Here is a 26,108-nt window from a genome sequence, read left to right on the forward strand (position 1 = left end):
CTTCAATTTACTCATCTGTACCCTCAATTACATAAGATTACTGAACTGTGGAAACAGATTAGCAAAGAATATTTGTTTTTCTCATACCCTGGCACCAAAAGTTTTCCGTACAATTCTGCATTATGCTGGCCAACACTTGGCAGTGGGAATGGCAAAATACATTGTCACTTTTCCCCCATTTTATATTACAGCATTATTCCAAAATTGAATGAATGTTTCCCCCCTTCAAAATTCTACACACAATGTTCCATAATGCCAATTTAATGATTAAAATTATTATTATTTTTTTACAATGACTAAGAATTCACATTGTACATACTGTACGTACAGTATTCATAGTGTTTGCCATGAAGCTCAGAATAGATTTCAGGTGCATCCTGTTTCCACTGATCATACACTAAGGTCTTATGTACTTGCATCTCCTGTCTATTTAAAAAAAAAAAAAAAAAAAAAAAAAAAGAGGGGGGGGGGGGTGCAAAGGATGCGTCACATCAGGAGTGCTCCGAAGGGGAAAACCAGTTGTTCCTCAGTCAGCTGGGGAGGGAACAGTAGGGGCACTGTGCCGCCTGTAAAATGAGCCTTTCTTCCTGCCACAGGGTGACATAGAAGAATGCAGCACATTCATGTGGACATGTGTGGGCGCTTCATTCTTGTCATAGCGTTTCTTCTTTGCGTTTACGTTGACATGGCGTCCCACCATACGATATTTTGCGCACAGGAACAAACAATTCTGTGATTATTGGGACTACTAGTAGTAATTCTGCATGGGTGTAACTGCAGTGCCACTGCCTAATCTTGCCATTTTGTTTTGTTTTAAATAATCATATCTGCATATATATAGTATGCAGTATGCATTGTGTAGTATGGTATTCTATTCATTATGTATCCATGTATTGTTGTCACTCAATAGTATTGCCGGTGTTTATTTAAATCTCAACTGATTATATAAAGACTATTTATTTATTATATAGAAAAGGGGTGGCTGGACAAGTCTATTGTTAGAAGAATAGAACACGAAAATAGGAATTTCCAAAACAAATGTCATTAGTGCTAAAATGTAAAAACCCTTTAAGAAACAGATATTTTAACATCAACAGTGGCCCAACTACGGTAGACAAACACTACAATAACCCCTCTGTTAAAAACAACTTTTATTACTGCAGCTTATTAAGGTTGCCTAGTTTGTCTGTACTCCAACAACTATATTATACTGCCTCCTGGTGGCCAAGGTTTGCACACAGGAAGGTGCACAAGGACCGTAATGAACGAATGGCATTTCCATTCATTTCAATGGGGAAAGATGACACCAATCTGATCAGATGGGTTCAGATCGGCTAATATGTTGAATTTATGCAAAATTGGTTGATCGACTATATTGTCTTAATTTGCCCGCGAATGGCAACAGTCGACAGCTCCAACTTCTTTTTTTTTTCCAAACTCGCTGATTGCTAATCGGTGATCGGCCGAAAAATCTTGATCATGTAAAGCCTAGATTGATTTTATGAGCATGGTCACGGAATGAATTAGTCTTAAGTCAAAGCTTCTAGAGTTTTACGATATTCTTGCTGTGACTGCCCACTTTAAACTACTTCCCCATAAATTGCAATTTAATTAAAAACGCTTCTTTTTTTTTGTGTGCCAGCATGGGCGATAGTGGAGGTGAGCATGGAGGACAGGGTGGAGGTTTTCAAAGGAGACACAGCGCAGATGACCTGCATGTTCACCTCAGATGACGGCATCGGGGCTTTGACCATCCAATGGTTCTATGTGAGTTTTGAAGTCAATACACGCTAATTGTGTGATAACGCGAGCGTGACTAGCACCAGTTCCCATCTTCAGGTGTTGAGAACGGGAGAGAAACAGAAGATCTACTATCAGGACGCCACTATGCAGGTGGTGGACCGAGCGACGCCGTTCACGGATCGCATCATGGTCAACGTCACGGCGGCCACCGGAGAGGTGGTGTTGACCATCACGGACGTCCAGCTCAAAGACCAGCTGGAGTTCATCTGTCTCGTCAAGAGTCTGACCGATGGCGTCTCTGAAGGACGCACCAAACTACTGGTGTTCGGTAGGTCACAAGATGGCGCCTCTTTAGGAGGGTTCTCGGTGCTGAGTGATTTTGAAAGTGCCTTTTTTTCCTCACTCAATGTTGACATTGGTTGGAAGCGTAGAACTGCCAATGTGGAGTACACCGTTTTGACTTGGCTATTTCGTATGAACGTACTGCAAATGAATTGATGAAGTTGTTCGAAAGCGTAGGCCAAATATTAAAACCATAAAAAAATTTCTCTCACAATGCTAAGGGGTAACGCCACAGTTGCGCACAGACATACTATATAAGAACCTGGACTGCTAACCCTGCCTGCTGTCTGTAGCAAGAAGGGAAGCCACTGGCGGCCATCTTACATTGCGACTAAGCGCACGTAACTTGAATATATTGATTTCTCCATGGTGTTCATGTTATTTTCTGTCTCTATAGCACAGGTGTCAGAGTCCGGTCCTTGAGGGTCTGAGTCCTGCATGTTTTCGAGTTTTCTCTACTTCAACACACCGGATTCAATGATCAGGATCATTATCAGGCTCCTGTAAAGCTTGCTGATGAGCTTAAATATGCACTAGCAGTGTTGAACATGGGAAACCTCTAAAACATGCAGGACTCAGGCCCTCGAGGACCGGACTTTGACACCACTGCTCTATAGTGAAAATGCCACAGTGTGTGTTGTACGGTTGTACCAATAAGTCTTGGAGAAGCACTAATTGTGGAGTGACCAGATTTTTACAATTGCTAAATGCTATCTTGGTTGACAGTTCAACTCACCATTATCAAAAAAAAAATTTGGTATGTCTTGACAGCTATTGACCACGCGACAGTCACTAATTGTAGCATGGGAACTATTTCTAGCTCAGCTTTCGTTGTCTGCGGTTGATAGTAGGACTACATTTCCCATGATTCCTAGATGTGAAAGCAGGAAGTAGTTCTCGTTTCCTTCAATATCTGCTAGGATTAGATGCAAATGAGAACGCAAACATGCTTGGAAGTAAAGAGGAGAAATTGACATATACACAAACATACACACGGGGCGCCCGGACAGGATCTGCACGATATACGTTTAGTTTGTTGTTTATGAGTACTGTATCTCATTATGCCATACAGTTATCCTGGCGTAAAGCACGCACTGATAAGTGTTGCCAGTGAAAAAATAGCAGAAGTTTGCTGGAGCTAACATGAAGATGAAATTAGATTTTAGCGCGTGTGGTGCAAAGTTCTTCAGTTCTTGATTGAGATGTTATAATGCACAGAAAGACCAGACTTCCCAACCATAGAAGGCGTTCAGACGGGCATCTATGTCCATGAAGAAATGCTTTCCAAGGTACGCAAACTGCTGTTCATATACCAAATGGAATCATCATCATCATTGATCTAATTTGTACCTTTTTTTTTTCAGATTGGCTCATGCGAGGTCAAAAATGGCTTCCCCAAGCCAAACATTACTTGGTACCGAAACAACGCGCCATTACGAGCTAGTGACGGTGAGCCACCAGATGAATGCGGTGAACGCGTATCTCAGCTCAGTTACGCCGTCTTACGCTCTGCGTGTGTGTTGCAGTGGTGAAAGTGATGCCCAGCACCACCACGGAGTCCAGCGGTCTGTTTTCCGTGAGGAGCGAGTTGAGCCTGAAGGTGATGAAGGAGGACAAGGACGCGCAGTTCTACTGCGAGGTCACCTACCTCGTTCCCGGAGGAACCAGAATGACTGAGACCGGCCGCATTAATATCACCGTGTACTGTGAGTCTCACGCTACAGCACAAACTCGATACATAGCGATGCCACAGACATTAACCCTGGAGAACCCAAGAACCCTTATCTTCTTTGGAAAATTATGAATTATACATTAAATGACTGCTATAAGTTCACTGAACACCAAAATATATGTTTTTTTCAATGTATTCCCTAATTTAGGATTAGGGCGAAATTTAATTTCATATCATTTCGAAAAATCTGAATAACAAAAACTGTCAGTAAACTATTTAAAATTTAAGAAAATAATCAATCAAATACACAGCTACATTGAGCAATATATATTTTTTGTTTTATTTGTTGCATTTTAGCCATCTTGTCACCACCACTCTCGCTCATGTAAGTGCAATATTCATCCACTAGTTGCCCCCATGCAGAGGTCAGAAGTGGCACTCTGGACTTTTGAAGTTAAATTTTGAAAAAAAAAAAAGGTCTTTGTGATTTGAGGAGCAGAATTTATAGGGGCCAAATTTGACCCCGTGGGTTCTCCAGGGTTAAATCAGCAAAGTGATTTATGCTAAACTTGAATTCTTGCCAACCTGGATTGGATTCAAATTAAACCCGGTTTGAAATGACGACTTTTGATCCTACATAGAAAGTACATTTGTTTAAATAAGAAACATTGTTAGGTCTCCGGTACTGAGACTTGACCTCTGAACTCGACTCCGTATTGCGTTCCAGACCCGTCCACTGCTGTCCACGTGTGGGTGGAGTCACCGAAAGGCAAAATCAAAGAGGGGGATTCGATTATGTTTAATTGCCATGGCAACGGTAATACACCATCTTCAGTCTATGTCATCAGACACAAGGATGTAAGCAACTCTTTTTACTTACTGCACATACAGTCGTGCCTTGACATACAAGTGACATGACTTGTCACTCTCATTTACACTTCTTTCCCTTTTTTATTTTTATTTTTTAAGAATGAATATGCACTGGAATCCAACATGTTTGTGCTGGAAAACGTGACCCGTCTGCAGAGTGGCCATTATGAGTGCATCTCAATGGACATGGAAACCTACGAGGAGCTCACAGGGAATACAACTGTGTTTGTTAACTGTACGTCTCCCACACATTGTGTCAATAAAGTTTGCGTTGCCAACTCTACCACTTTTGAACCTGTGCCCCTCTGCCCGCCCTCCATGTGCGCAGACCTCGACCGCGCGGTGGTGATGCCCACCGTCATGGAGGTGGCTCAAGGCGAGAAGCTGACAGCCACCTGCAATGCCCTGTCTTCTCTACAGACGCACACAGCCTGGTTCAAGGTTCGGTTCAAAGGTTTTTATGGGGGTTGAGTTCAGTTACAATGGTCCTATGATAAGATCATGGATATGATGGTATAAAAAACCAACAAACTCTTAAGATATTTATACTTTATCCTCTGAGAAGAATGAATCTGTATGTATTATACTGCCTCCATGTGGCCAAGATGTGCACAACAGAAGGAGCAGCACAATGTCAAATGAATTGCTACAAAAATAAATGTGGTAATATGTCATTACTATTATGTTTTCATTATAAGGGACCATTCTTTTTATTTAAATAGCGTATCTTAGGCATGGCAACTTGGACCATAATGTGTTTCCCTGCTTTTAGGAAAACCGAAAGTTGTCGGTGGGCCACACTTTAATGGTGGAGGGTGCCACCTTCGACACAGCAGGGATATACAGGTGTGTGGTGACTGTTCCCGAAATTGACGGCATGGAGACGATGGCGACCCTTCGAGTCAATGTAAAAGGTCTGTCTGCTTATTACCTCCGTCAAGGAAGTTTATTTGTCGACAATTACTTTTTATAATACTTCAATTGTAAAAAGTAAGCATGTCTTCTATACATACAGAACATATGCTTTTGTCAATATATTATTTAAGTCAGGTTGAACAAAATATACCCTGTCAGATTCTGGATCTAATCTTATCTTATCTACAATATTGTAGTTGTGCTTTAGCCTTCCCACATGTAAAGTTTGCTGAATATACAACAGAATGCGTTAGAATACTATTGTGTGTTTTAAAGTACTCTTATAATCTTTTTTGCTCAGGTGCTCCGGAGTTTATGAACCCAAAACACAGAGTCATGGAGGAGAGTGTGGCCACAACGGTGGACCTGAGCTGCCACGTGCGAGGGTTCCCAGCTCCCAGCGTTATTTGGACCACCTCGGATGGAAAGGTACAATCAGAGCGGGATCAATCCGACTTCCCACCTTCCTCGAATGCAGCATTAACTAAACTTGGTCAAAGGAAGCTCCACGCTCATTGAAAAGCATTGAACTTTGGATCGTTCTTCAAAGACTTTGTAATTGTAAAGTAATTATTCAGCAATAATTTTAAATATGTTTATCAGTTGTGTATGTATCTATAACACAAATATATATGACAAATAAAACCCCAACTCCCAAAAACGGATAAATATGTTCTATTTTAAATGTTTTAAGTGTCCCAAGGATGTATTTATAGGTTTGAAAAAAAAAACAAAAAAAAAAACAATTATTCTAGAACATACAGAAGGCTTTGATGCAGCCTCTCAACTACAAATAACGGTTGAAGAAATAGTAGCTGTTACACAAACGACCAGCAGGTGGCAGCAAAGCAAAAGAGATCAACCAGGGCCATGTTGAAAAAAAGCTGATTTACTCACAGTTCTAAATAGATTTATGAATAATGGTGAAATTTAGCTATATTCTAATGTTAAATTGCTAATTGATGCAAAACGGAAACAGATAGAAATATACTTTTTTTCCTGATGACTGAAGAGACGCTAATCTTTCTTTTGGTAGGTTCCATGTTTTATAGCAATAGAACACAATATTCTATGGGCCTTGCTAAATCTGTCAAAATCCAAAAAACAGCCGGGAGTGAAGGGGATTGCTTCGGTGAAAATGGCTGGGAGTGAATGAGTGTATGAGTAGAGTATACATTTTAAATCTGGTGCCTAAATTGTCCCCCAATTGTGGAATGACACACAGATAAATGGAGTAGAGGGGATATATTGACTGATGGACTGATTGCTGTATCACTTCAGGTCCTGAAGACCACGTCCCAAACCGAGAGGGAGGACGGCGTCCACAGCATGGTGAGCGTGGAGGTCACGTCCGACCTCACCGCCTTCTGTAACGCCTCCAACGAGTACGGCGCCGACGCGGCGTCCTTCGACATCAAAGCCAGTGAGTTCCAGCTTGGGTTTCGTGTTTTTGCGTTAGGGCCGAGCCATTCAGTCACAATTATGTTGCTTCTCCAATTGAATACGATGGGATAACATACAATACAACGCGATTGACTCAATAATGATATAATACGATTGAATTGAAATAAATCTGCAATACGATATAATTCAATCAAATGATGATGCGATGTAAGATGATTCACTCCAGTTACAATGCAAACACGCGATTCACTCCAACTGCATTACAATATGACACAATGTGACGCAAGTAAAACTGAATTGGATTGAATATGACATGATTCACTCCAGTTACAATGCAAACACGCGATTCACTCCAACTGCATTACAATATGACACAATGTGACGCAAGTAAAACTGAATTGGATTGAATATGACATGATTCACTCCAATGACATTTCCTTACGATCCGACGACCTCGGATTCCAATGGATTCCTCCCACGCATTGCCAAACTCTTCAGGACTTGTAGCTCTACTTCCTCCATAGTGTTCTCAATTTGGACTCCTAATAGGGCCACATTTGGCTGAGACTCGCTTGAGTCATGAGATCCTCCCTGTGTTCCTCTGGTCTGTGTCACATCCGTCATTTGTCTTTACACTGTGCTAACGTGTTGATTGTGTGTCACTATTGTTGTCCTTCTCTTCCTGTGCGCTTGCATGTTGTGACCTCCCCTGTGTCCATCTTACCTTATTTCAGTTGTAAGTACCACAGCAGCAGCTACTACCATTAGCACAAGCACTCTTTCCTCTTCCACAGGTAAGACCATAGTTGCTCTGCAACACAACATATTGAAACGCACTTGAGGACGGGACATGAAATACGCTTATTTGCAGTTTTGAAGGATAGGATTCATTTCGATTGTGATGTCATACGGTCTTTACTCCAGTTACGTGGCAATATGACTCACTCCATTCATTATGTGATACAGTCGACATAATTTAATTCAAAATAAATAATGCGTAGTTCTTCAGGACATGTAGCTCTACTTTCTCCACAGTGTTCTCCGTTTACATTCCTAATAGCTAAGATTCGCTTGAGCCTTGACCCCCCCCCACACACACACACTCCTGTGTTCCTCTAGTCTGTGTCACATCCGTTATTTGTCTTTAGGCTGTGCTAATATGTTGATTGTGTGTCACTATTGTTGCGTCCGCCTCTTCCTCCTGTATGTTAACATGTTGTGACGTCCCCCTGTGCGCCTCTTACCTTATTTCAGTTGTACGCACCACAGCAGCAGCTACCAACACTCGCATAAGCACTCTTTCCGCTTCCACAGGTAAGGCCATAGTTGCTCTGCAACACAACATATTGAAACACACTTGAGGACGGGACATGAAATACGCTTATTTGCAGTTTTGAAGGATAGGATTCATTCCGATTGTGATGTCATACGGTCTTTACTCCAGTTACGATGCAATATGATATAGTCAACATAATTGAATTCAAAATAAATAATGCGTAGTTCTTCAGGACATGTAGCTCTACTTTCTCCACAGTGTTCTCCGTTTACGCTCCTAATAGCTAAGATTTGCTTGAGCCTTCACCCCCCCCTGTGTTCCTCTAGTCCGTGTCACATCCGTTATTTGTCTTTAGGCTGTGCTAATATGTTGATTGTGTGTCACTATTGTTGCGTCCGCCTCTTCCTCCTGTATGTTAACATGTTGTGACGTCCCCCTGTGCGCCTCTTACCTTATTTCAGTTGTACGCACCACAGCAGCAGCTATCAACACTCGCACAAGCACTCTTTCCGCTTCCACAGGTAAGGCCACAGTTGCTCTGGCTCACCGCGCATATCTGCAACACAACATATCGAAACTCACTTGAAGGTGTGTTGCTGTAAAAACAAACAGCCAAAAAAAAACACAAAAAAACGTTTCTTTCTGAACAACAGGCAGACAATAAAATAGTGTAAAAATTGTAGGTTGTAAATAATGCAAGTATATTGAATTGAAATTCTAATACAAAAAAAGGCACATGAGTAGTTTTACAATTAATTTGTCATGGCTGCGTTTCATTTACTGAAGGTTTAAGAGAGGTAGCTTCCAGCTATTTTGTGACAGACAGTCATACTAAATAAAAGAACAAATATATTTGGCTTATTATTAACATGTTCTCAAGGTTGGTTGTTCGAAGGCCCTTTATTGTTAATTCAGAGTGAATTAATATAGTACCAGTTTGGGACTTGGTCAGACGACCACTGAGCCTAAATTATGAGTACACCAGTGGCATGTGGGGTCCATCTAGAGGTACGTGAAAGAAGTACATTTAGCTTTACTGATTTACAATACGTTCAATTTATTTTCATTTATTCTTTAAGAACTGTTAGTCTTTCAACATTTTTAGGTACATTTAAAAAAAATTACATTTAGATGCAACACATTTTAATGAAATCATTATTTACACAAGTGTAAAGTGCAAGTGTTCAAATTTAACATTGTAGTAAGGCAAACATACTGTATAACATTGTTTAGGAATTGTAGTTTGGTTTACTTTAACACAATTTGACCATACATAATGTCTTGTTTCATATTATTTATTGATATATTTTTACTTCATATTTCCTCAATTTCACACTTGGTCACGCACATGACAGTCCTGTCCTGTCACACACGTGACACATACCTACAGATAGTTTTGGTTGTTCACAAAAATTTCTATTTTAGTTAGCTTAATAGTTAAATAGTTTAATATTATTATTTTTTATTTATGTATTATTTATTTATATATATGTATTTATTATTATTATTATCATAATAATAATAATTTATAAATATTATAATTTAATAGTTTTAGTTTTTTTAATTTAATGAAGTGTTAATTGATGTTGTATTTCTTTTCATTATTTTGTCCTCTCAAAGTTCACAGAATTTTGGACTTGTATAATAATTTAGCAAAATTCCACTTTTGTGAGTGACACACGTGACACAGCACATTTGCCTCAGTATCTCTGTCAAGGAGAGTGAAAAAGCTAAATTAGCGAACTCATATATGCTGACAGAGCTAACCTAAGACAAAATACATATCCTATAATTATTGCCTAAGCTTGGAAGAACAACAGAATTGTTGTGCGAATGTCACACACGTGACGGTAGAATGGCCTTTTAAATACACTTTTTAAGGAAAAACCTCTTGTTTTTTGGTGAAAACTTAGACCTAATTTGTTGCTGTGTTTTACTGTTGTCATTGTAGTGATACTTGGAGAGCTAGTTACTTTTTTAGGTTGTACTTTGTGTAAAAAGTTGGAGATCCACATAGACGAACAAATCCCACAGAAAAACAGAAACGTCATTGTTAGCTCGCTAGCTAGCTATCTAGATGCAATCTAGCTAGCGAGCTAACAATGATGTTTCTGTTTTTATCTGTATCTGTCATCTGTATTTATCTAACTAGATTGCCATCTAGCTAGCTAGATAAATCCAACACTGTATGTATGATGATTGTAATGAGCACAAAGTTATGATGCCACACAGAATAAGGCTAGTTACAACACTTGCATGCCGCTAGCGTGACTGTAAGGAAGCAGCTGATACTTTAAATGCTCTCACCAAGTCGCCTGACTACCATGAGGGGACCTCTCTGGTGCTTCCTCTTGTTATTTAGGCAAAAGCATTCCTGACACTGCCAGCCCCCTCAGAGGAAAACGTGTTCCGGGTTGCTATTTTCTAGCAAGTGTCACTTAAATGAGATTACACAGGGGCGCTGTGCTACTGACCGCCATCACATGTTCACGCTGGATGCTCAGGCCTCCAATCACTTCAAAATGTATTCAGTGTTTGGATGTGTGTGTGGCCTGCTAGTAGGAGTTATTCAATTAAGCCAAGCCTTGCCTCCTGCTGATAATTGCACTCATGTGGTTTTTCCCAGTCGAAGCAGCAACCTATATCCCGACAAAGAAAATCAGGAAAGGTTTGTACAGTATGTCACTCTGTTGCTCAAGGGTCCACTTTCCGCTCTCTCTCCTGACGAATGAACACCACCATTCCCAGCATGCATCAGCACACTTTACCTCTCTTCCACTTCGGAATGTTCGCACCTTCTTTTTCCTCTGTAGGTTGTCAGGTTAAAAAGAAAAAGCTGCACTCTATAGACCTTATTGTAATGTTTGTAAATAGGCACAAGGGTACTTCTGGGTGGCAGAAAAGTAAATAACCAGCGATGGCAAAACATTTCCGTGAAAAAAAGATATTAAAAAATCCAGTGCCACCCGGAAGTACGAGTGACGTCATGATGAAAATTCCGACGCAATATCCCTCTACGCTGCGGCATGCTGTACAGTTGGCCTCATCCCACCCTGTACTTGATAACACCACCCTCATTTCCCACCAATGCTGACCTTGTCCCTGTGCATCCTCACCACCAGAGGGCAGCGGCGTAATCATTGCGGTCATCATCATCTGCATCCTGCTGCTGGCCATCTTGGGAAGCGTTCTCTACTTCCTCTACAAGAAAGGGAAGATATGCGGCCGCTCTGGCAAGCGGGACCTGTAAGTGGACATCACCATGATGTTGATGATTTTCTTTCCAGGATGACGGTCTTTATTTTGCTACTTTTTGTTGTTGTATTTTTACCCATCAATTTAAAATGTGCATTTAAAACAACCACATTGCGTTGCTTTAAGAAAGTTTGCTTAGCTTAATGCTAACAAACAATACAAAACGCTATTGACATGCTAATGTCTAGCTTCGACAGTTGCTGTTTTAGAATCAAAAGATATTTTAACACAAAGAGAGCTGCAACACCTGCATTTGTTGAGCCTCTATAAAAAATGACCGCTATTACAGCATCTTGAGCGTATTCTTCGTTTGTGTCTGGGTGACTGTATTACACTGCCTCCTGGTGGCAAAAGTGGGTACACCATAAGGAGCAGCGCGATAAATGTAACTGCAGCATATTACTTACAAACTGTTTAATTCTTTACTTTCTGTTTGGCATTACTGTTTTTATAAAGTACAATATTAAAATATAGAGTACCTATTTTGCCTTCCTAAAAACATTTTGAATGTACACATTACTTATTTAGCCAGCAGTCAAAAGTTAATATTTTGTCTAAGATTAATTAGATAAATTCATTATTTTTCCACACACAATTGAAAAAACACATTTTGCCACTTGCTGTTGACTGAAAATGACATCACGTGCTCAGGCAACAACCAATCACGGCTCAGCTTGTGAATCTCACATGACAAAACAAGCCGTGATTGGTCATTAGCTGAGCTATGCACAAAATTGTGATATCATTTTCAGTCGAAAGGAAGTGGCAAAATCCATTAGACAAAACATTAACTTCTAACTCTTGAAAATGGCTAAATAAGTAAAGCATTCCTTGAAATTTAAGTAAATTTTCCATGTTCATACTGCGCCCTCCTTTAAAGGGGCTTAAGTTGAGCCTTGTCTTTTTCCCCTCCTCCTTACATGTTTTTCTTTTTGTCATCAAAGAAACTTGTGCTGAAAGGCAACCTGCAAGGCTTCCCATTCTGTCTCCCTCTTTTGGTCATTGTTGTTTTCATGTTTCTCGGACGAGTTGTGACTGGAAAAAACCCTCCCCAAAAAAAAAAAAAAGGTACATGGCGGGTTTCTTTTTGTGTCTTGCAGCACCAAAGAGAAATCCAGCAAAGACAACATTGTGGTGGAAATGAAGAGCGACAACACAGAGGACGCCGTCCTCCTCGGGGTCAACGGAGAGAAGTTACCCCCCAGCAACCAGGTAGACATCTACCCCGTGTGACCCCACCAAAACTTCCTGTGTTCCATTTACTCACCATGCCTTTCCATCTTTGTCATCTTTGCTCGTGTGGAGTAAACAACGGTGAGGAGGACGCCACTGCTGTGACCTGACAACACTCCCGAGACCCGCTGATGGCTGAAAGCTTTCACCGCAGCCTCTTTTTCCTGTCAATCAAAAGCTGTTTGAGACCCCAAAATGATCCCACTGGGCTTGATTACATCCCTGCACATTTGAATGAGGCTGTCAAGCTGTCCGTTTCATATGTTGCTGATCCACTGTCGAGCAGGGACTTTTTAATTATTTTTTTTATTGCCAAACAATCGCTATAGAGCCACCTGAACAAGCTCTTCATCCAGTGTACATATTATGTCGTCCGTGTATATATATTTCCTTATTTAAAGTGTATTGACACTTTTGATTTATGAAGAGCAGAGACAGCCGTTCTGCAAAAGTCAGTACACTGAAAATCTTTGTATACGTCACAACTTTCCTTCGAGGTAATTCAAACGTATTTTTCCTTTCAGTGCTTAAATCAAACCTGTGGTTCGTTTAATCAAATCAACGTCCTCCCTCGAATCTCTACAGCTAACACGAGCGCCGTCATCACTCTTCCACTGTGAGGATATATTTTTGCAAAACTATTGTAAATTATGATAGATTTCACACTATAGGATAGGATTAACATCTTGCGTTAGTTTTTGTTTCTTCACATTCTGAAAATTGCATGTGTGTGTGTGTGTGTTCAAGCTTTACAAATAGTAAAATATTACGCCAAAGAGATTACGTCCACAGCTTTGAATATATATATGCAAAAATACTTTCTACTGTTACAATATGAAGCACAGTGTTTTTTCTTCAGTGCACTGATTTCTTTGTGGCCTTCATGCAGGGTTTTTGTGTTTCTCTAATGTGAAACTTCATTTTTGTGATGTGAAAATGAAGACTTGTATGTTGACTGCATTAAGTCGTCCTCTCTGTGAGGGACGGCAGGCTTGCGTATTAAATGGTATTCATGAGTTCAGTGAATATTTATGTGGAACAAGCCAAAGTGACACAGGATCTAGCCTGTGAGTCACACGTGAAGCCGAATGATTCATTTGTGGTCCATACAGAAGACAAAGACACAATTACAGTAATCCTAATTGATAGCATTAATTAATCAATTACTATGTCCAAACCGAATATTGACCCGCACATGGTTTGTGTTACAATGTGACTGGACTACTGAGGAACCAGCTCACTGTAAACACATTTAAAGACAAGGTCGGAATGAGTTTTTTGTATTTTTTAAAGTAAATATATGTGCAAGTCAGAGAGTTGGCATTTATGCATTTAATTGTGAAAATATCACAATACTATGACTTTGTGTGATTCTATTTATGAAGATGATGTTTTGTGCCTTGTGACATTTCGACGTCATCCTTGGAAGTGATTTGGATCATGATACTCAACTGTATAGTCCAATAACTACTTGTGAAGCCTTGTTCATATACAGTCAAGTTATTTTGTACACTTCCGCCACTATACACGCAGTCACGTTTTTTCAATTAGTTGATTAGATTTGCCCTTTAAATCCCTGGAGACAAAATGTAAAGTGATGCCTTTTCAAAGCATTAAAAAAAATCCTAATGAATAAAATAAAAATATATTGTTCAAGGGAGTGTGAAATGTGTTTAATTCAGTTATGGTCTATCTGTATGCCTTTCTATGCCAGAATACTTTCAGAGTTGGATTTTAATTACAGGGCTTTAGCATAAGAAAAAAAGTACTCATATTTTGACTGACCATTCTGCATATATTTTTTTTGTGTGGACTGACAAAAATCAGAAACCGTGTGATATTCAGCATACAAATTGTTCATTTATCGAACTGCTTCTACAATGAGCTTGTCTGTTGCTTTGTCCTCTTGGTGAACTATTAAGCTGATTTGATTTTTACAGTGGTATACTGTACAGTGATAGTGTACCTGGTGTAAACTAAACAAACGGCGAATTGTATTGCTTTTGCCTGTGACAAGCATACAAACCAGGCAGATTGTTAAGAGTAGTCAAACGACATTTCATCACATTTTGAAATCAAAAGAATTCCCCAATGTTTTTCAGTAACCCGAGACCTTGCTGTTAAGAGTTGACCGCCATTTTGACTTGTGACGTAGAAGCGGAGTTGTCAATAGCACCTTTAGAGCAACTGTAAATTTCAAAATGAAACTTAACACAATCACAAAACATCTCCTGCTTACAATTTTATTAACATCACTGTGCAGTCTTCCAAATTGATATGAGCTTCAAAAACAAGGGTGATTTTTTTTAAATATTTTTTTTAGATGGCTGTCACGTAGGATACGTGGAACCACAGCTCCCTCTTGTGGTCCCATCCCCAATAAAGCCGTCATGCCCTTCCTCTTGCACATGCGCAGAGAAAGCAGCCAACCGGGAGGTGCTTCGCCCCTTTTTTTTTTTTGGGCTCTAAGAAAAAGGTAAACGGTAGTGGCTCTTGGACGAAGCTCCTGCGGCCCAGATGAAGCAACACTGCACAATTTCAAACGCTTGTCTCCACACGACCACCAACAAGGCGTGTCTCGCCTGGCACACAAACACACACACACACACGCACACACACACACACACACATGCACGCAGACAACAAAAGGCCTCAGTCAATCATGATGTCAACACAAATGGCACTACTTCTGAGAGTTATTCACAGGTGTGTGTGTGTGTCTTGGGGGGGGGGGGGGGGGTGTTTATGCAGGAATGTAAAATGAGAGCAAACAGCCTTTTTGTCTTTTGAAGTCATACAAGCAAGCGCCTTTAGAGTGACAGTATCAAAGCACAATTTGGTATTCTGTGCGAGTAAATCAATACACAACAATGACACGCTGCCCTGAAACTATGGTACAGTAATGAGGAACCCATTACTCGGCATTCATGAAATTTGTCAAGGCAACTAGGAACACAAAAGCAGAAATGAGGATCGACTGGACAGCGTCAACCAGAGTAAGCTTATTCGCTAATTGTACAAGCATCAGACACACATTCTCCGTATACGAGTGTTACATCAACGTACCTGAAAGCTCTTGTGTGTGTGTGTTCATTTTAAGTACCTGGAAGCTGCTGTCTACAGAGGTCTGCTGACCTTGAAAAATACTGTGCAAGTTAGAATGACCGAAAGAAACGTGGAAAAAAGAAAAAAAAAGGCTACAACTGTGACTTCATCGATTTAAAAACGTTATTCCTGAGTTATTTTTGAGAATTGGCTCGAGTGCTCCTGACGTCCACCAAAGCCATCCTCAGGTATTCCCTTTCTAGGGGGTGTAATTTAGTCCGCATCCCACTGAGGGCTGCTAACGCTCCGAAGCTAGCCAATGTTGAGTTCTCGTCTGGGTTCGTTCAAGAGCGCAACGTTCACAAAACGTTTTAATGTTTCTTATCTTTGTTGCGAGGACATTTTGAAAAAAAACAACAACATTCAAACTCCAGGCAAACGTCTAGACGGTGAACGTTTGGCGAATGTTACAACCTTGTACGAACCCCAAACTCTGAAGCCTAAAGCCCAATTCTGTTTCGCATTTTGTTGACTGTTAAAAAGAAAAGTTAAAACACTGCAAGAGTTGACAGCTCAAGCTGCGTGTACGTTCAAGTATGCTACATTAGCGACTGCAGGAACATGGCGATACTGTCACTTTAAAAGACAACAACCAGGTTAAACAATAGTATTCACAAATGTACACTTAAGGCTTATTTGTTTAACACTATAATAATAATAATAGCAGCAGTGAAGCACTTCCAAATTAATTACAACAATATTTAGGATCATAGTACAATAATATATTACCCAAATAAAATCAATGACAACATATATATTTTTGTAATCGTAACGCCACACTGAGCTGGAGACGGAAACCTGAACCGCTCAGACGATTATGTCAAAGACAGACAAAAGAAAAACGAAAACAAAAAAAGAGAAGTCAGCCGCCTTGGATCGCAGAACATGAGCCTGTCTGGTACTGCACGGTAGTCAACATTAGAACATCCACATTGATTTCAGGCACACATGCTAGCACTCACACACACAAATACAATGCCAGACAGTGCCGACCTCAAATAAAACAACATAAGCTGGTATCAAGCACATGAAAAATTCATGTACCAAAACCATGTTGCTCATAAAAAGGAAAGCGCACTGTGGCATCTTTCTTTACATGCAGAATCCAAGTTGAAGCATGTTCGTATTTAGTGAATGTGTATGTTTAAGCTGGAAATGACGTAAGAAAGTGGCAAAAGACTAAGTTAAAACACAACATAAATAAAAAATAATAATCTTATTCTAATTTGCAAAATTCAATAATGCTGGTAACTAGAATGATCCAAGATCTTGGGCTCCCCCTAGGGGTACACAAGAGAATCACTAAGTATGGTTTAGTTGTATTTAACTTTAGAATTCCATACATTTGCATTTCATTTTTAAGAACTGTTCGTTATCAAACACTTATCTAACAATGTAAATAAAAACAAATCACATATGTAAGCGGTGTAATTTTTTATCATTTTGGATGGATGCTTGGGCCTTAGGTCATTATGGTGGCATTTGGAAAGTAATAATTTTTTCTTAGACAGTACTTGGGTGCAAAAAGTTTACACATTTCACATAAAAAAATAAAAGAAATCTTACTGCACACCATTTAGCAAAACAATTAAAAAGTAGATATACAGGTTAATTATGTACCTTCAGTCCTTTAGTGGAAGAGCATTGGATTGTTTTGCCTGTTACTCGGGTTTGGGTTAACAGATAAAAAAAAAAAAGGTAAAATTAGAAAACAATTATTTTTTTATCTAAATAAATGATAATTATCTGCGGCACACTGTTAAACTGATCTAGAGTAGCCTTTTTCTTCACGAAAGAAAAATATGAAAAAATATAACATTCTATAAATTATGTGCATTTGTGAGTTAAGCATTTCAGGGCTTTTAAAAACACCTTTATACTTTCTTTTGTATAGCGGACCATATTAATGTGCTCTTGGTTTACTTTAGACTATTGGAAATGCATGATGACAATTTTTAGACATGGAGTATGCTCAAGTGAAAAAAACAAAAACAAACAAACACAATTTGCAACTACCTTTTGTCATCTCCATTCAACAAATCACAAACTCTAAATTTGGCCAGGCATGACATTTTGGGCTTACTATTCAAACACGCGTACACACACACACACGCACGCACACACAAACAAACGCAATCGTCTTCAAGTCAACCGTCGCATCACCATTTTGACAACAGGCACACGCTTGGCACTTGTACCAAGTGCGACCCTCGAAGCGGACATCGTTTCACATACTAACTTGTATATATTACACACATTTAATATACATTTAACCATATATTAAACTTTCATATAGACATACATTGTATTTGTGAGGTCTTGGTTACATTTTAAGCGTCCGAAATGCATCCTGCTATTGACGTCGCGGGCGCCGAGTCGGGCCTGGCGAGATGCTCTTGTCGCAGTTTGAGAAGGCTGCTGAAAGAGATGCTGCGAGCGCCAGCCAATTCAAAATTCCACAACGGGCCGGTGGCGTCAACAAGCACCAGAGAGGGTCACGCTGCAGGCAACGAGCCGTGCCGACCTTTAAAAGAAGGATCAAGCCGAGCCGGGACGAGATGGCCAAGTGTGCTATGTGAGAATGTGCGCCGTGGAGGGAATGGAGACAAACTCTCGCAGGATGTTCTTGGCCATCTCGACATTGTTCTGTGCAATCATCAGTGCTTTCTGGATGTCCTGGTACGAATATCCCTGACTCATGAGATGCTCGATCTCGCTGCTAATCTGAGGGTTGACGTCTCCTCCCGCTGCCCCGCAACTAGGGGGGCCGGCAAGTGGCGGGACGGGGCTGGGTCGACGCTCTGAGTTGATGCGTCTTGGGAGGGGCTTGGGAGGTCTCTCGGGGGCTTCCACGGGCTCTGAGATGCCTGAAGAAACAATGAGGCGACAGGGAGGTTAAGTACTACGTTTAAGGTGCAATTACAGTAATTTCTGGGCTATAAGGCGCACCTGACTATAAGCCACGCTAGCTAATTTTGGGGAATACTCGAGTTTGTTACTCAGATAAGCCGCACCCGACTGTAAGCCACAGGTGTTTTATTGTTAGCGCACCGGGTTCCCGCTACTTTCTTTTCCATAATGAGGGTGCAAATTGTCTCGCTCTTGTTCTGTCTCTCTTACTATATTTGGGCTCACTTGGTTTGTTTTGCTCTGCTTGACGATCTTGCGCTTCCTTTATAGTGCACCCCCTTGTGATCTGATGGATAAGCCACACTTTTGTATTAGCCGCACACTTTTGTATTAGCCGCAGGGTCAAATGCAAGTGAAAAAAGTAGTGGCTTATAGTCCAGAAATGATTGTATGCATGAATAGGAAATGATTAAGTAAAAAACAAAAAAACAAACAAGGTTACAATAATAAATTATTGAAATAAATAAATGTAAAAATTTAAATAACCTCCTCATTAACCAAATAAAATAACAATTTGCTTTTCAAAAATAACTAAAACTACAACTATAATTACAGCAAATCTGTCCTTTGTTTCAACATTTATTTTAAAACTAAACCAATCGTTAAAAAAAAAAAAAAGCTAACAAACCTGCTCTAAAAACACATGACAACTACCGTACCTGAATTAAAAATGAAATCAAAATTCAATAGAAACTAACTACTGTACAATGAAAAACACTATGTTCTGGAAGCAGCACAGTGGGCATAGATGCTAGCAAAATTAGCATGTTAGGGTCATTGAAGACTGCGTTCTTGTTTATCTACAGCTGGTAGCCAATTGCAGGGTGTGCCCCACCCAAAGTCAGCTGGGATAGACTCGTACACACACGCAACCCAAATGAGGAAAAGCGCTACAGCTAATGGATGGCAGGACAGTATTCTAGGAAATGACAGCATTCGTTGAAATCGTTTCCATGCAAATACTAAGAAAAAAAGATTTGCCGTGCAAATTGAGGACAAGTGGTCAGTGTAGGAATGCACAAGAGTCTCTTTATGAAATAGTATCACTAAGTACGACTTCACATTTATCACAATAATTTCAGGAAATATCGAGATAAGGATTTCTATATGGAGTTTACACAAAAATTGGAAGCAAAAACGGATGTGTTCTAGCCAAAAATAAAAACTCACTTAAATGTACCCCTTATAGATGACTACATTTAAGAGAACTTACAAGCTGCCACGGAGGATGAGCTCGACGAGGAGGATGACGTTGATGATGAGGACCCTCCCAGCTCCGAAAAGGTCCGTCGGGTGGGGGGCATCGGTAACCGTGGTTTGGGGAAATCGTAGCTGTTGTCCTCGTCCTCCCTGTCCTCTGCTGTGTGCTCCCTGGGACCGTTGGTCATGTGCACAGGGGGGAGCTCTGAATAATCTGGATTAGTGGAGATGGTAAGAATGCATCAGAATACAACAGAGATGATCTTCTTGTGTTTATTTTTTGTCGCGTAGGAACCTGAATCCCTGGCTTCCTGCGACCTGGCCTGGATGTTGTACATGGCCTCGTACATTGGAGGGCCGTCCTCCAGTTCGGCTAGTGTCGGCCTGCAAAAAGAATAAATCATACCTGAGCAACATTGCTACAATACAGCATCAAGTGATCATGTGACAAGCCATTTTGAAGGCGTACCGCTGATTGAAGGCAATGGTTTGAGTCTGCGTCTGAAGGGCAAAGAGAGACTGAGGCTGCGGTGGCCTCGAGACTGGGGGGCTTTCTCCTATAGGTGGCGCCGCGACGGGCAGGACGGGCCGAGAGGAGGGGATCATGTATTCTGAGTCCTCCTCACTGTCGCGGGTCTCCTCACCTGCCACGGACCTCACAACTGAAGACGGTCTGGGAGATAAAACATAGAGGATGCATTATACCACATACAGTACGAGCTAAGTTCGTGCCACGCTTTCAACTCACGTATCTCTAAAATCAACTAGCGCCATTCAAATGAATGGAAATGCCAAAAATAGCTCAAGCACCCCAAAAACACCAACAAAAATCTTTGTACAATGTTTTTTTTTTATTTTTATTAAAGCTATTGAACGTAGAATATTCCATTTCAAATCGCTACTGCCCCCTGCTGACGAAAAATGAAACTGTACATGCCGTTCTTCACGTACACACCACGCACATTGCGTCGCATCCGCAGACAGGGCGCGGGAAATTCTAACCCGAATCCAGTCTGAAAACTATTGGCCAAAGGCTTGCAGGAGTACCCATTGTGAACAGCTAAGGTGTTAATCTAATAATTAGAAGGCATTTCAGTCATACGTGGTCATATAAAAAGCTTATTGTAAAGTTATTTTGGGGGGGAAAGTTCCATATTGCAACTTTAAATACACAATAGGACTTTTTTTTTTTGCTGTACTGTATAATTGAATGGCAATGAACAGCTTGAAGCAAGCACTGTTTTGAAGGATGATTCACTGCCATCATGTAGCACGAGCTTCGTTTTTTGCTCGCAACACAAGACAAAAAAGGCTCTGGTACCACTGTCTTGCCAGAAGAGAAATCCATTTTTATTTTGCATCTAATTTCTCCTGTCACATGGAAGTTGGAACCTAGCCCTGCTTACAAGTACTTTGGAAGATGGATTACACTCTCCACTGATAACCTGTCAATCATGCGGCTGACACACACAACCATTCACTTTTATGGCCATCTATCCAGCCAACATGCTTTTCGACTGCAAAACAACATTTCAAACTCTGAACGGAAATGCAATCCACAGATTCACTGTGCTGCTGTCTAATTTTATGAACATTCGAATAAATACCTGCTTGCCAGTGTATAGATGGCATTGGCGGAGGATGATGGTTTGACTTTGGGGTTGTCATAATCTTGACCAACAACTGAGACAAAGTTCTGAAATGGAAATAGATCAGAATCGTAAACAAATGATCATGTTAAAGTAAAACAATTGTGCATCTATCAGTCAACGCTGCATGATGTTTTCAAACAACGTGACAGGCTGAAAGTGTGGGTGTGGTATTCTGCGGATGTGCTAACCAGCTGGTGGTCCAAACTGAGAGAGTTATTGTTCTTCTGCGGGTCTGTGCGTGTGTCCAGAGCAGAGGGCAGCGCCAAAGGGAGGGAGTGTCGGTTGGAGAGCTCTCTGACACCTGCACGAATGTCCACACCCACAACAGAGACTTGACTGGATGAGGACGATGAGGAGGACGAAGACGAGGACGTCGGGGCTTTGGGAACAGGCCGGGAGTTCCAGTCAGTGGGCAGCCGGTTTGGGGGTGCTGGAGGCGTGCACGGTAGGGGCCGTCTCTGCAAGCGCCCCTCCGAGCACGGGGCGGTCGTATGGGGGCGGTCTGGGGGAGGTGGCGGTGGGAGATCCCTCAGTGCTGGGGGGAGAGGGAGGGGCTTATCTTTGTGATGAGATGCTGCCTAGAGAGAACAGTGAGACAGAAATACCTCATAAGGACTGACCATGTTGTTGTATATTAAAAATTACATTTATTATACGGTACCAGTAAATATATATTAAAATTAAGGGTGTCAAAATGAGTGTGTTAATTCTGAGTTAATTTAAAGTTCCTTTAACACCAATAATTGTTTTAATGTGTGATTAATGACCGCCCCTTACTTGGAAAACCTGTACTGGAGAAATTGATGTAGCAATGCTGCAGACACATCCACGTCAAAATTTAGCAGTAATACATTTTATAATAATGCATATAATTGTGGAGAGTTGAGACTGGTGTCAAGTTGTATTTTACAATTTTAAAAATGTGCAGAATTTCACAAGTTACTTCATGTTAAAGATTAGATAGCTCTTTACATGAAAAGAAAAATGCACTGAGCTGTCACCAATTTCTTACAAATGCAATTGTGCCATCTCGTGGCAGAAAAATGACCTCCACACAAATCAATATCACATGCTTTTTTTTCCTTTTCTTTTTTTACAGTACAGTACATCTTTTAAAATTTTAACTCAATTTAATGAATTATTATAAAATTACAGTATCAATGACTAAAATATGCTGTCATATTTCTATTAGTGTAACATTTCAACAACAGTATGACAAATTAGAGAAAAAACTTTATTGTACATTTTATTGTACATTTAGAACAGAAATAAAATGTGCGATTAATTGTGAGTTAATAATTGAAGTCATGCGATTTTTTATGAGTAAAGATTTTAATCGCCTGACACCCATAATTAAAATATTCCAATTAGTGACATTTTAAGCATCCATTTTCAGCATCCATTAGATACAGTGGGGTAAAAAAGTATTTGGCCCAAATCCAACAGGAAGTCTATGGGAAACTGGCCAAATACTTTTTTGTCTCACTGTAATTAATTAATTAAATGTGGAACAATTACATAGAGAGACTTGATTAGCACATCCAGATTCCGGTTAACAGCTGAAAAAATAAAATTGACAATTTGTAAAATGTAACAGATATGGCAAAAGCTACTTCAAATGACGACTGTGGATTATTATTTTTTCAATTCCTGTAGACTTTATAGTAGCAGCCATGAGCAGGTTAGCATAGCTTAGCACAATCATCGGAAAAAGTGTACAGCAGTACGGCTGTTTGTGTGGTAAAACAACAGCAACAGAATGCGCCCACTTCCTCTTAACAACACTGTTGTCATTGGTTGACTCAGAGCTGTGAAAACAGTCATCCTACAGCACAATATGGGCCATTTCCTGAAAGCTTACTATCTGTACGAGCCATATTTAGAAGTGTAACTGGCACAAACAACTCCCTCTCCAAGTAGATTGCCTTGATTAACTCTACGGAAAATTAATCGATTTACAAAATGGGAGAAAGTCTGAATGTTCTGTACTGACCTTAGTAGTGACTCCAGGACTGGAGGCACCAGGTGGGTTGGAGGGTCTGTGTGGAAGCAGGTCTAGTCTGGGCGGCACGGGTGGAAGGGATGACTGAGGAGTCATGGACATGGGTGATGGGGGACGTTCCACCTGCGTCACACACACACACACACACAAAAAAAACTTCAATTTCACAATTAAGAAGTAAATTAAGTAAAAGTTACTGAATGACTGACAAGTGACTGAATCTGACATGTTTTATAATCCTAGGTGCTGAGACAGACTAAACCATACAACTTCCTCAAAATGGATATGACAGAAAATGTATTCTGACTTGATCTTGATGTTGAAATGAAGTAATAAATTGCTCAACACAAAGTGCTCCTTAATATTAGTTCACAGACAGTTTAATATCTCAATCTTTGAAACTTGAAAAGTTTGGGTTTGTAACAGAAAAACCATGACTGATTTTACGTGATTTTAAAAGAAATAAGGTCTAAAATGACAGAGGCCACTTTAACCACATTACGGAGTTTTTTGCCTACTACTGTGTAAAAGATGAATGTAGCATTTCAGAGTCACATAAAAGACGTAAGCTAGTAGATTGTACCACATATGAAGACAGGAACATAAAAAAGCACCATGAAAGACCAAGATCAAAGATTTTAGGTAGAGCTTTGAGTTTTTGAAGCACATCTACAAAATATCTCATCTACAGAGACATGAGTAGAAGACAACATTTAGGGGCATACAATGAAAGAAGAACCCAATAAAATGTATTGATAGAAACTATGAAAGCTACCTTTGTACAAGCAAGTTTGCTCATCATTAAGTGGGGGTCTTCAAGTCTGTCGTCATCGTCGTCATCATAGCTAGGTGACGGAGCACCCTCTGCTCCGAACAGGCCCCTGCAGGAACTCCCGCTATTGTCCTTCGGGTCAAATGGATCCACAACAATATGCTCTGTACCTTTAATCTCGCAGCGACAGAACGGGCAGCCCGTGCCTTGACCCTCGGACTCCTGCAATGGTGGACAGGGGTAAGGAATGTGCACTCACCCCCCACCCGCCCAAAGACAACAAATCCACAACAGTCTCCTCCACTTACCTGCCACGCAGTCAGACAGGAGGTGCACATTAGATGACCACAGGGCTCAATCTTTACGTCCTTGTCGTTCTCCGCACAGATTTTGCACAGCTGGAAGGTGGAGCCCATCTCACAGTAGAGTTCATATTGCTCCTGGAGGGGGGGATAAAAGGCAGTCGTGAGTCCTCGGGGGCCAGTACTCAATATCACTGCAAAGAGAGGATCTTGGAAGTTGTTGCTGTATAAGACTGATGGGCCGGGGCTTTCCCCACAAAGCTTTAGAATGGAGGCAGCCTTATTATTATTATTATTATATTATATTATTAGTATGGGATTTTTTTTAATGGGCTTTAGGTGAACTGATGAATACACACACGCTCGCACGCACGTACGCACGCACACACACACACACACACACACACACGCACATACACATACTCACCCACATACAAAAAAAAAAAAAAAATATATATATATATATATATATATATATATATATATATATGTGTGTATATGTATATGTATTAAAAAAAAAAAACATTAATTAATTTTTTTTTAATTGATTTGTCTGGGTTTTTTTTTTTTTAAAAAAAAGGAGAGCAATGATGATGTCAAATCGAATGAACAATACTGAGCGCTCCTGAAAAAAAAAGAAGAAGAAAAAAAAAAAAAACCTGACAAAGAGTACATTTCATTTGACTCCAAAGCAGTGAGAAACTAACTAACTTTAACTCCTCACAGTCAGTATTTTAGGTACAATAATGTTGTGTGTACTAGTATTCAACCAGTGTTTTATTGGCTCTGTTTGATTATGGCATAATTGAACAACTACACCATTAGTTGTCTTATGATTAAATGGGTGATCAAAAAAAAAAAAAAAGATAATGCATCAGATTCTTATAGTGCTTTTCTAGACCTCAAGTTATCCACTATGACCTACTCAATAGGTGTGTGTTCGTTTTCAAACTTTGCTTGTATGTGGTTTAGTTGAGTGACATTGAAAATGGACATTTACAATCCCTAACATCAAGGAGCATGCAGCTCTGACCTGTGTGACTTTAATGTGGTCTTGGGGCGAAGGCTCACACAGTCCTGTCAAGTCTGGATTTTGGGGCCGACCATCAGGGAATAAATAGCTGGAGGTGTAGAGGCACAAAGTTGATTGGTAATACGAGGTGTGTCAGAAACGTTCCAGGACTGGTCTCACAAGATAGATTTCAAACCCTAACTACAAAGTACAAGTTTTCCGCTTCAATGTAGCTCAGAAAAATAATGTGAACCTCTACAACGAGATACTGCTCGTGACTGCTTCACCGTGATAATGTGCATGCTCGCAATGCCCTAAGCACATGACGGTTCCTGGCTGAAAAGAACATCGTCGTGCTGGAGAAACTCCCAATCACACAACCCGTCTCTTTGTGATTTCTTTGACATCTTTCCCAAGATTAAGGGAGTCAGTGAGAGGGCTTG

General features: G+C 40.4%; 2 protein-coding genes across 7 annotated transcripts in view; one reads left to right on the top strand and one right to left on the bottom strand.

Annotated features, from left to right (window-relative positions):
* Positions 1 to 14,366, top strand: part of mcamb (melanoma cell adhesion molecule b) — a 35,105-nt gene extending 20,739 nt beyond the window's left edge. Inside the window, exons 2-19 of one of the 4 annotated variants that reach the window (XM_077566652.1) lie at positions 1,643 to 1,767; positions 1,840 to 2,071; positions 3,304 to 3,374; positions 3,450 to 3,534; positions 3,612 to 3,791; positions 4,485 to 4,615; positions 4,727 to 4,862; positions 4,956 to 5,068; positions 5,400 to 5,541; positions 5,844 to 5,971; positions 6,824 to 6,965; positions 7,681 to 7,740; positions 8,201 to 8,260; positions 8,684 to 8,743; positions 10,849 to 10,890; positions 11,345 to 11,468; positions 12,578 to 12,689; positions 12,783 to 14,366. In XM_077566652.1, the coding sequence (XP_077422778.1) occupies positions 1,643 to 1,767; positions 1,840 to 2,071; positions 3,304 to 3,374; positions 3,450 to 3,534; positions 3,612 to 3,791; positions 4,485 to 4,615; positions 4,727 to 4,862; positions 4,956 to 5,068; positions 5,400 to 5,541; positions 5,844 to 5,971; positions 6,824 to 6,965; positions 7,681 to 7,740; positions 8,201 to 8,260; positions 8,684 to 8,743; positions 10,849 to 10,890; positions 11,345 to 11,468; positions 12,578 to 12,689; positions 12,783 to 12,785 (1,946 nt within the window). In that variant the 3' untranslated portion in view covers positions 12,786 to 14,366. The remainder of the gene's footprint in view (positions 1 to 1,642; positions 1,768 to 1,839; positions 2,072 to 3,303; positions 3,375 to 3,449; positions 3,535 to 3,611; positions 3,792 to 4,484; positions 4,616 to 4,726; positions 4,863 to 4,955; positions 5,069 to 5,399; positions 5,542 to 5,843; positions 5,972 to 6,823; positions 6,966 to 7,680; positions 7,741 to 8,200; positions 8,261 to 8,683; positions 8,744 to 10,848; positions 10,891 to 11,344; positions 11,469 to 12,577; positions 12,690 to 12,782) is intronic. The other 3 variants (XM_077566653.1, XM_077566654.1, XM_077566656.1) reach the window with 3 other exon arrangements.
* Positions 14,367 to 14,939: 573 nt separating this feature from the next.
* cbl (Cbl proto-oncogene, E3 ubiquitin protein ligase) overlaps positions 14,940 to 26,108 on the bottom strand; it is a 28,718-nt gene continuing 17,549 nt past the window's right edge. Inside the window, exons 7-17 of one of the 3 annotated variants that reach the window (XR_013294231.1) lie at positions 25,687 to 25,774; positions 24,660 to 24,791; positions 24,355 to 24,573; positions 23,571 to 23,702; positions 21,766 to 22,155; positions 21,533 to 21,621; positions 20,395 to 20,598; positions 20,221 to 20,309; positions 19,939 to 20,139; positions 15,814 to 18,682; positions 14,940 to 15,292 (exon numbers count right to left, since the gene is read on the bottom strand). Coding sequence is in view for 1 of the 3 variants with exons in the window: in XM_077566651.1 (XP_077422777.1) it covers positions 18,387 to 18,682; positions 19,939 to 20,139; positions 20,221 to 20,309; positions 20,395 to 20,598; positions 21,533 to 21,621; positions 21,766 to 22,155; positions 23,571 to 23,702; positions 24,355 to 24,573; positions 24,660 to 24,791; positions 25,687 to 25,774 (1,840 nt within the window). In the remaining 2 variants the exon portion in view is untranslated. Of the gene's footprint in view, positions 18,683 to 19,938; positions 20,140 to 20,220; positions 20,310 to 20,394; positions 20,599 to 21,532; positions 21,622 to 21,765; positions 22,156 to 23,570; positions 23,703 to 24,354; positions 24,574 to 24,659; positions 24,792 to 25,686; positions 25,775 to 26,108 lie in introns of all 3 variants that reach the window. The other 2 variants (XR_013294230.1, XM_077566651.1) reach the window with 2 other exon arrangements.

Source organism: Vanacampus margaritifer, chromosome 5 (genome assembly GCF_051991255.1).
Source record: "Vanacampus margaritifer isolate UIUO_Vmar chromosome 5, RoL_Vmar_1.0, whole genome shotgun sequence".
NCBI lineage: Eukaryota > Metazoa > Chordata > Actinopteri > Syngnathiformes > Syngnathidae > Vanacampus > Vanacampus margaritifer.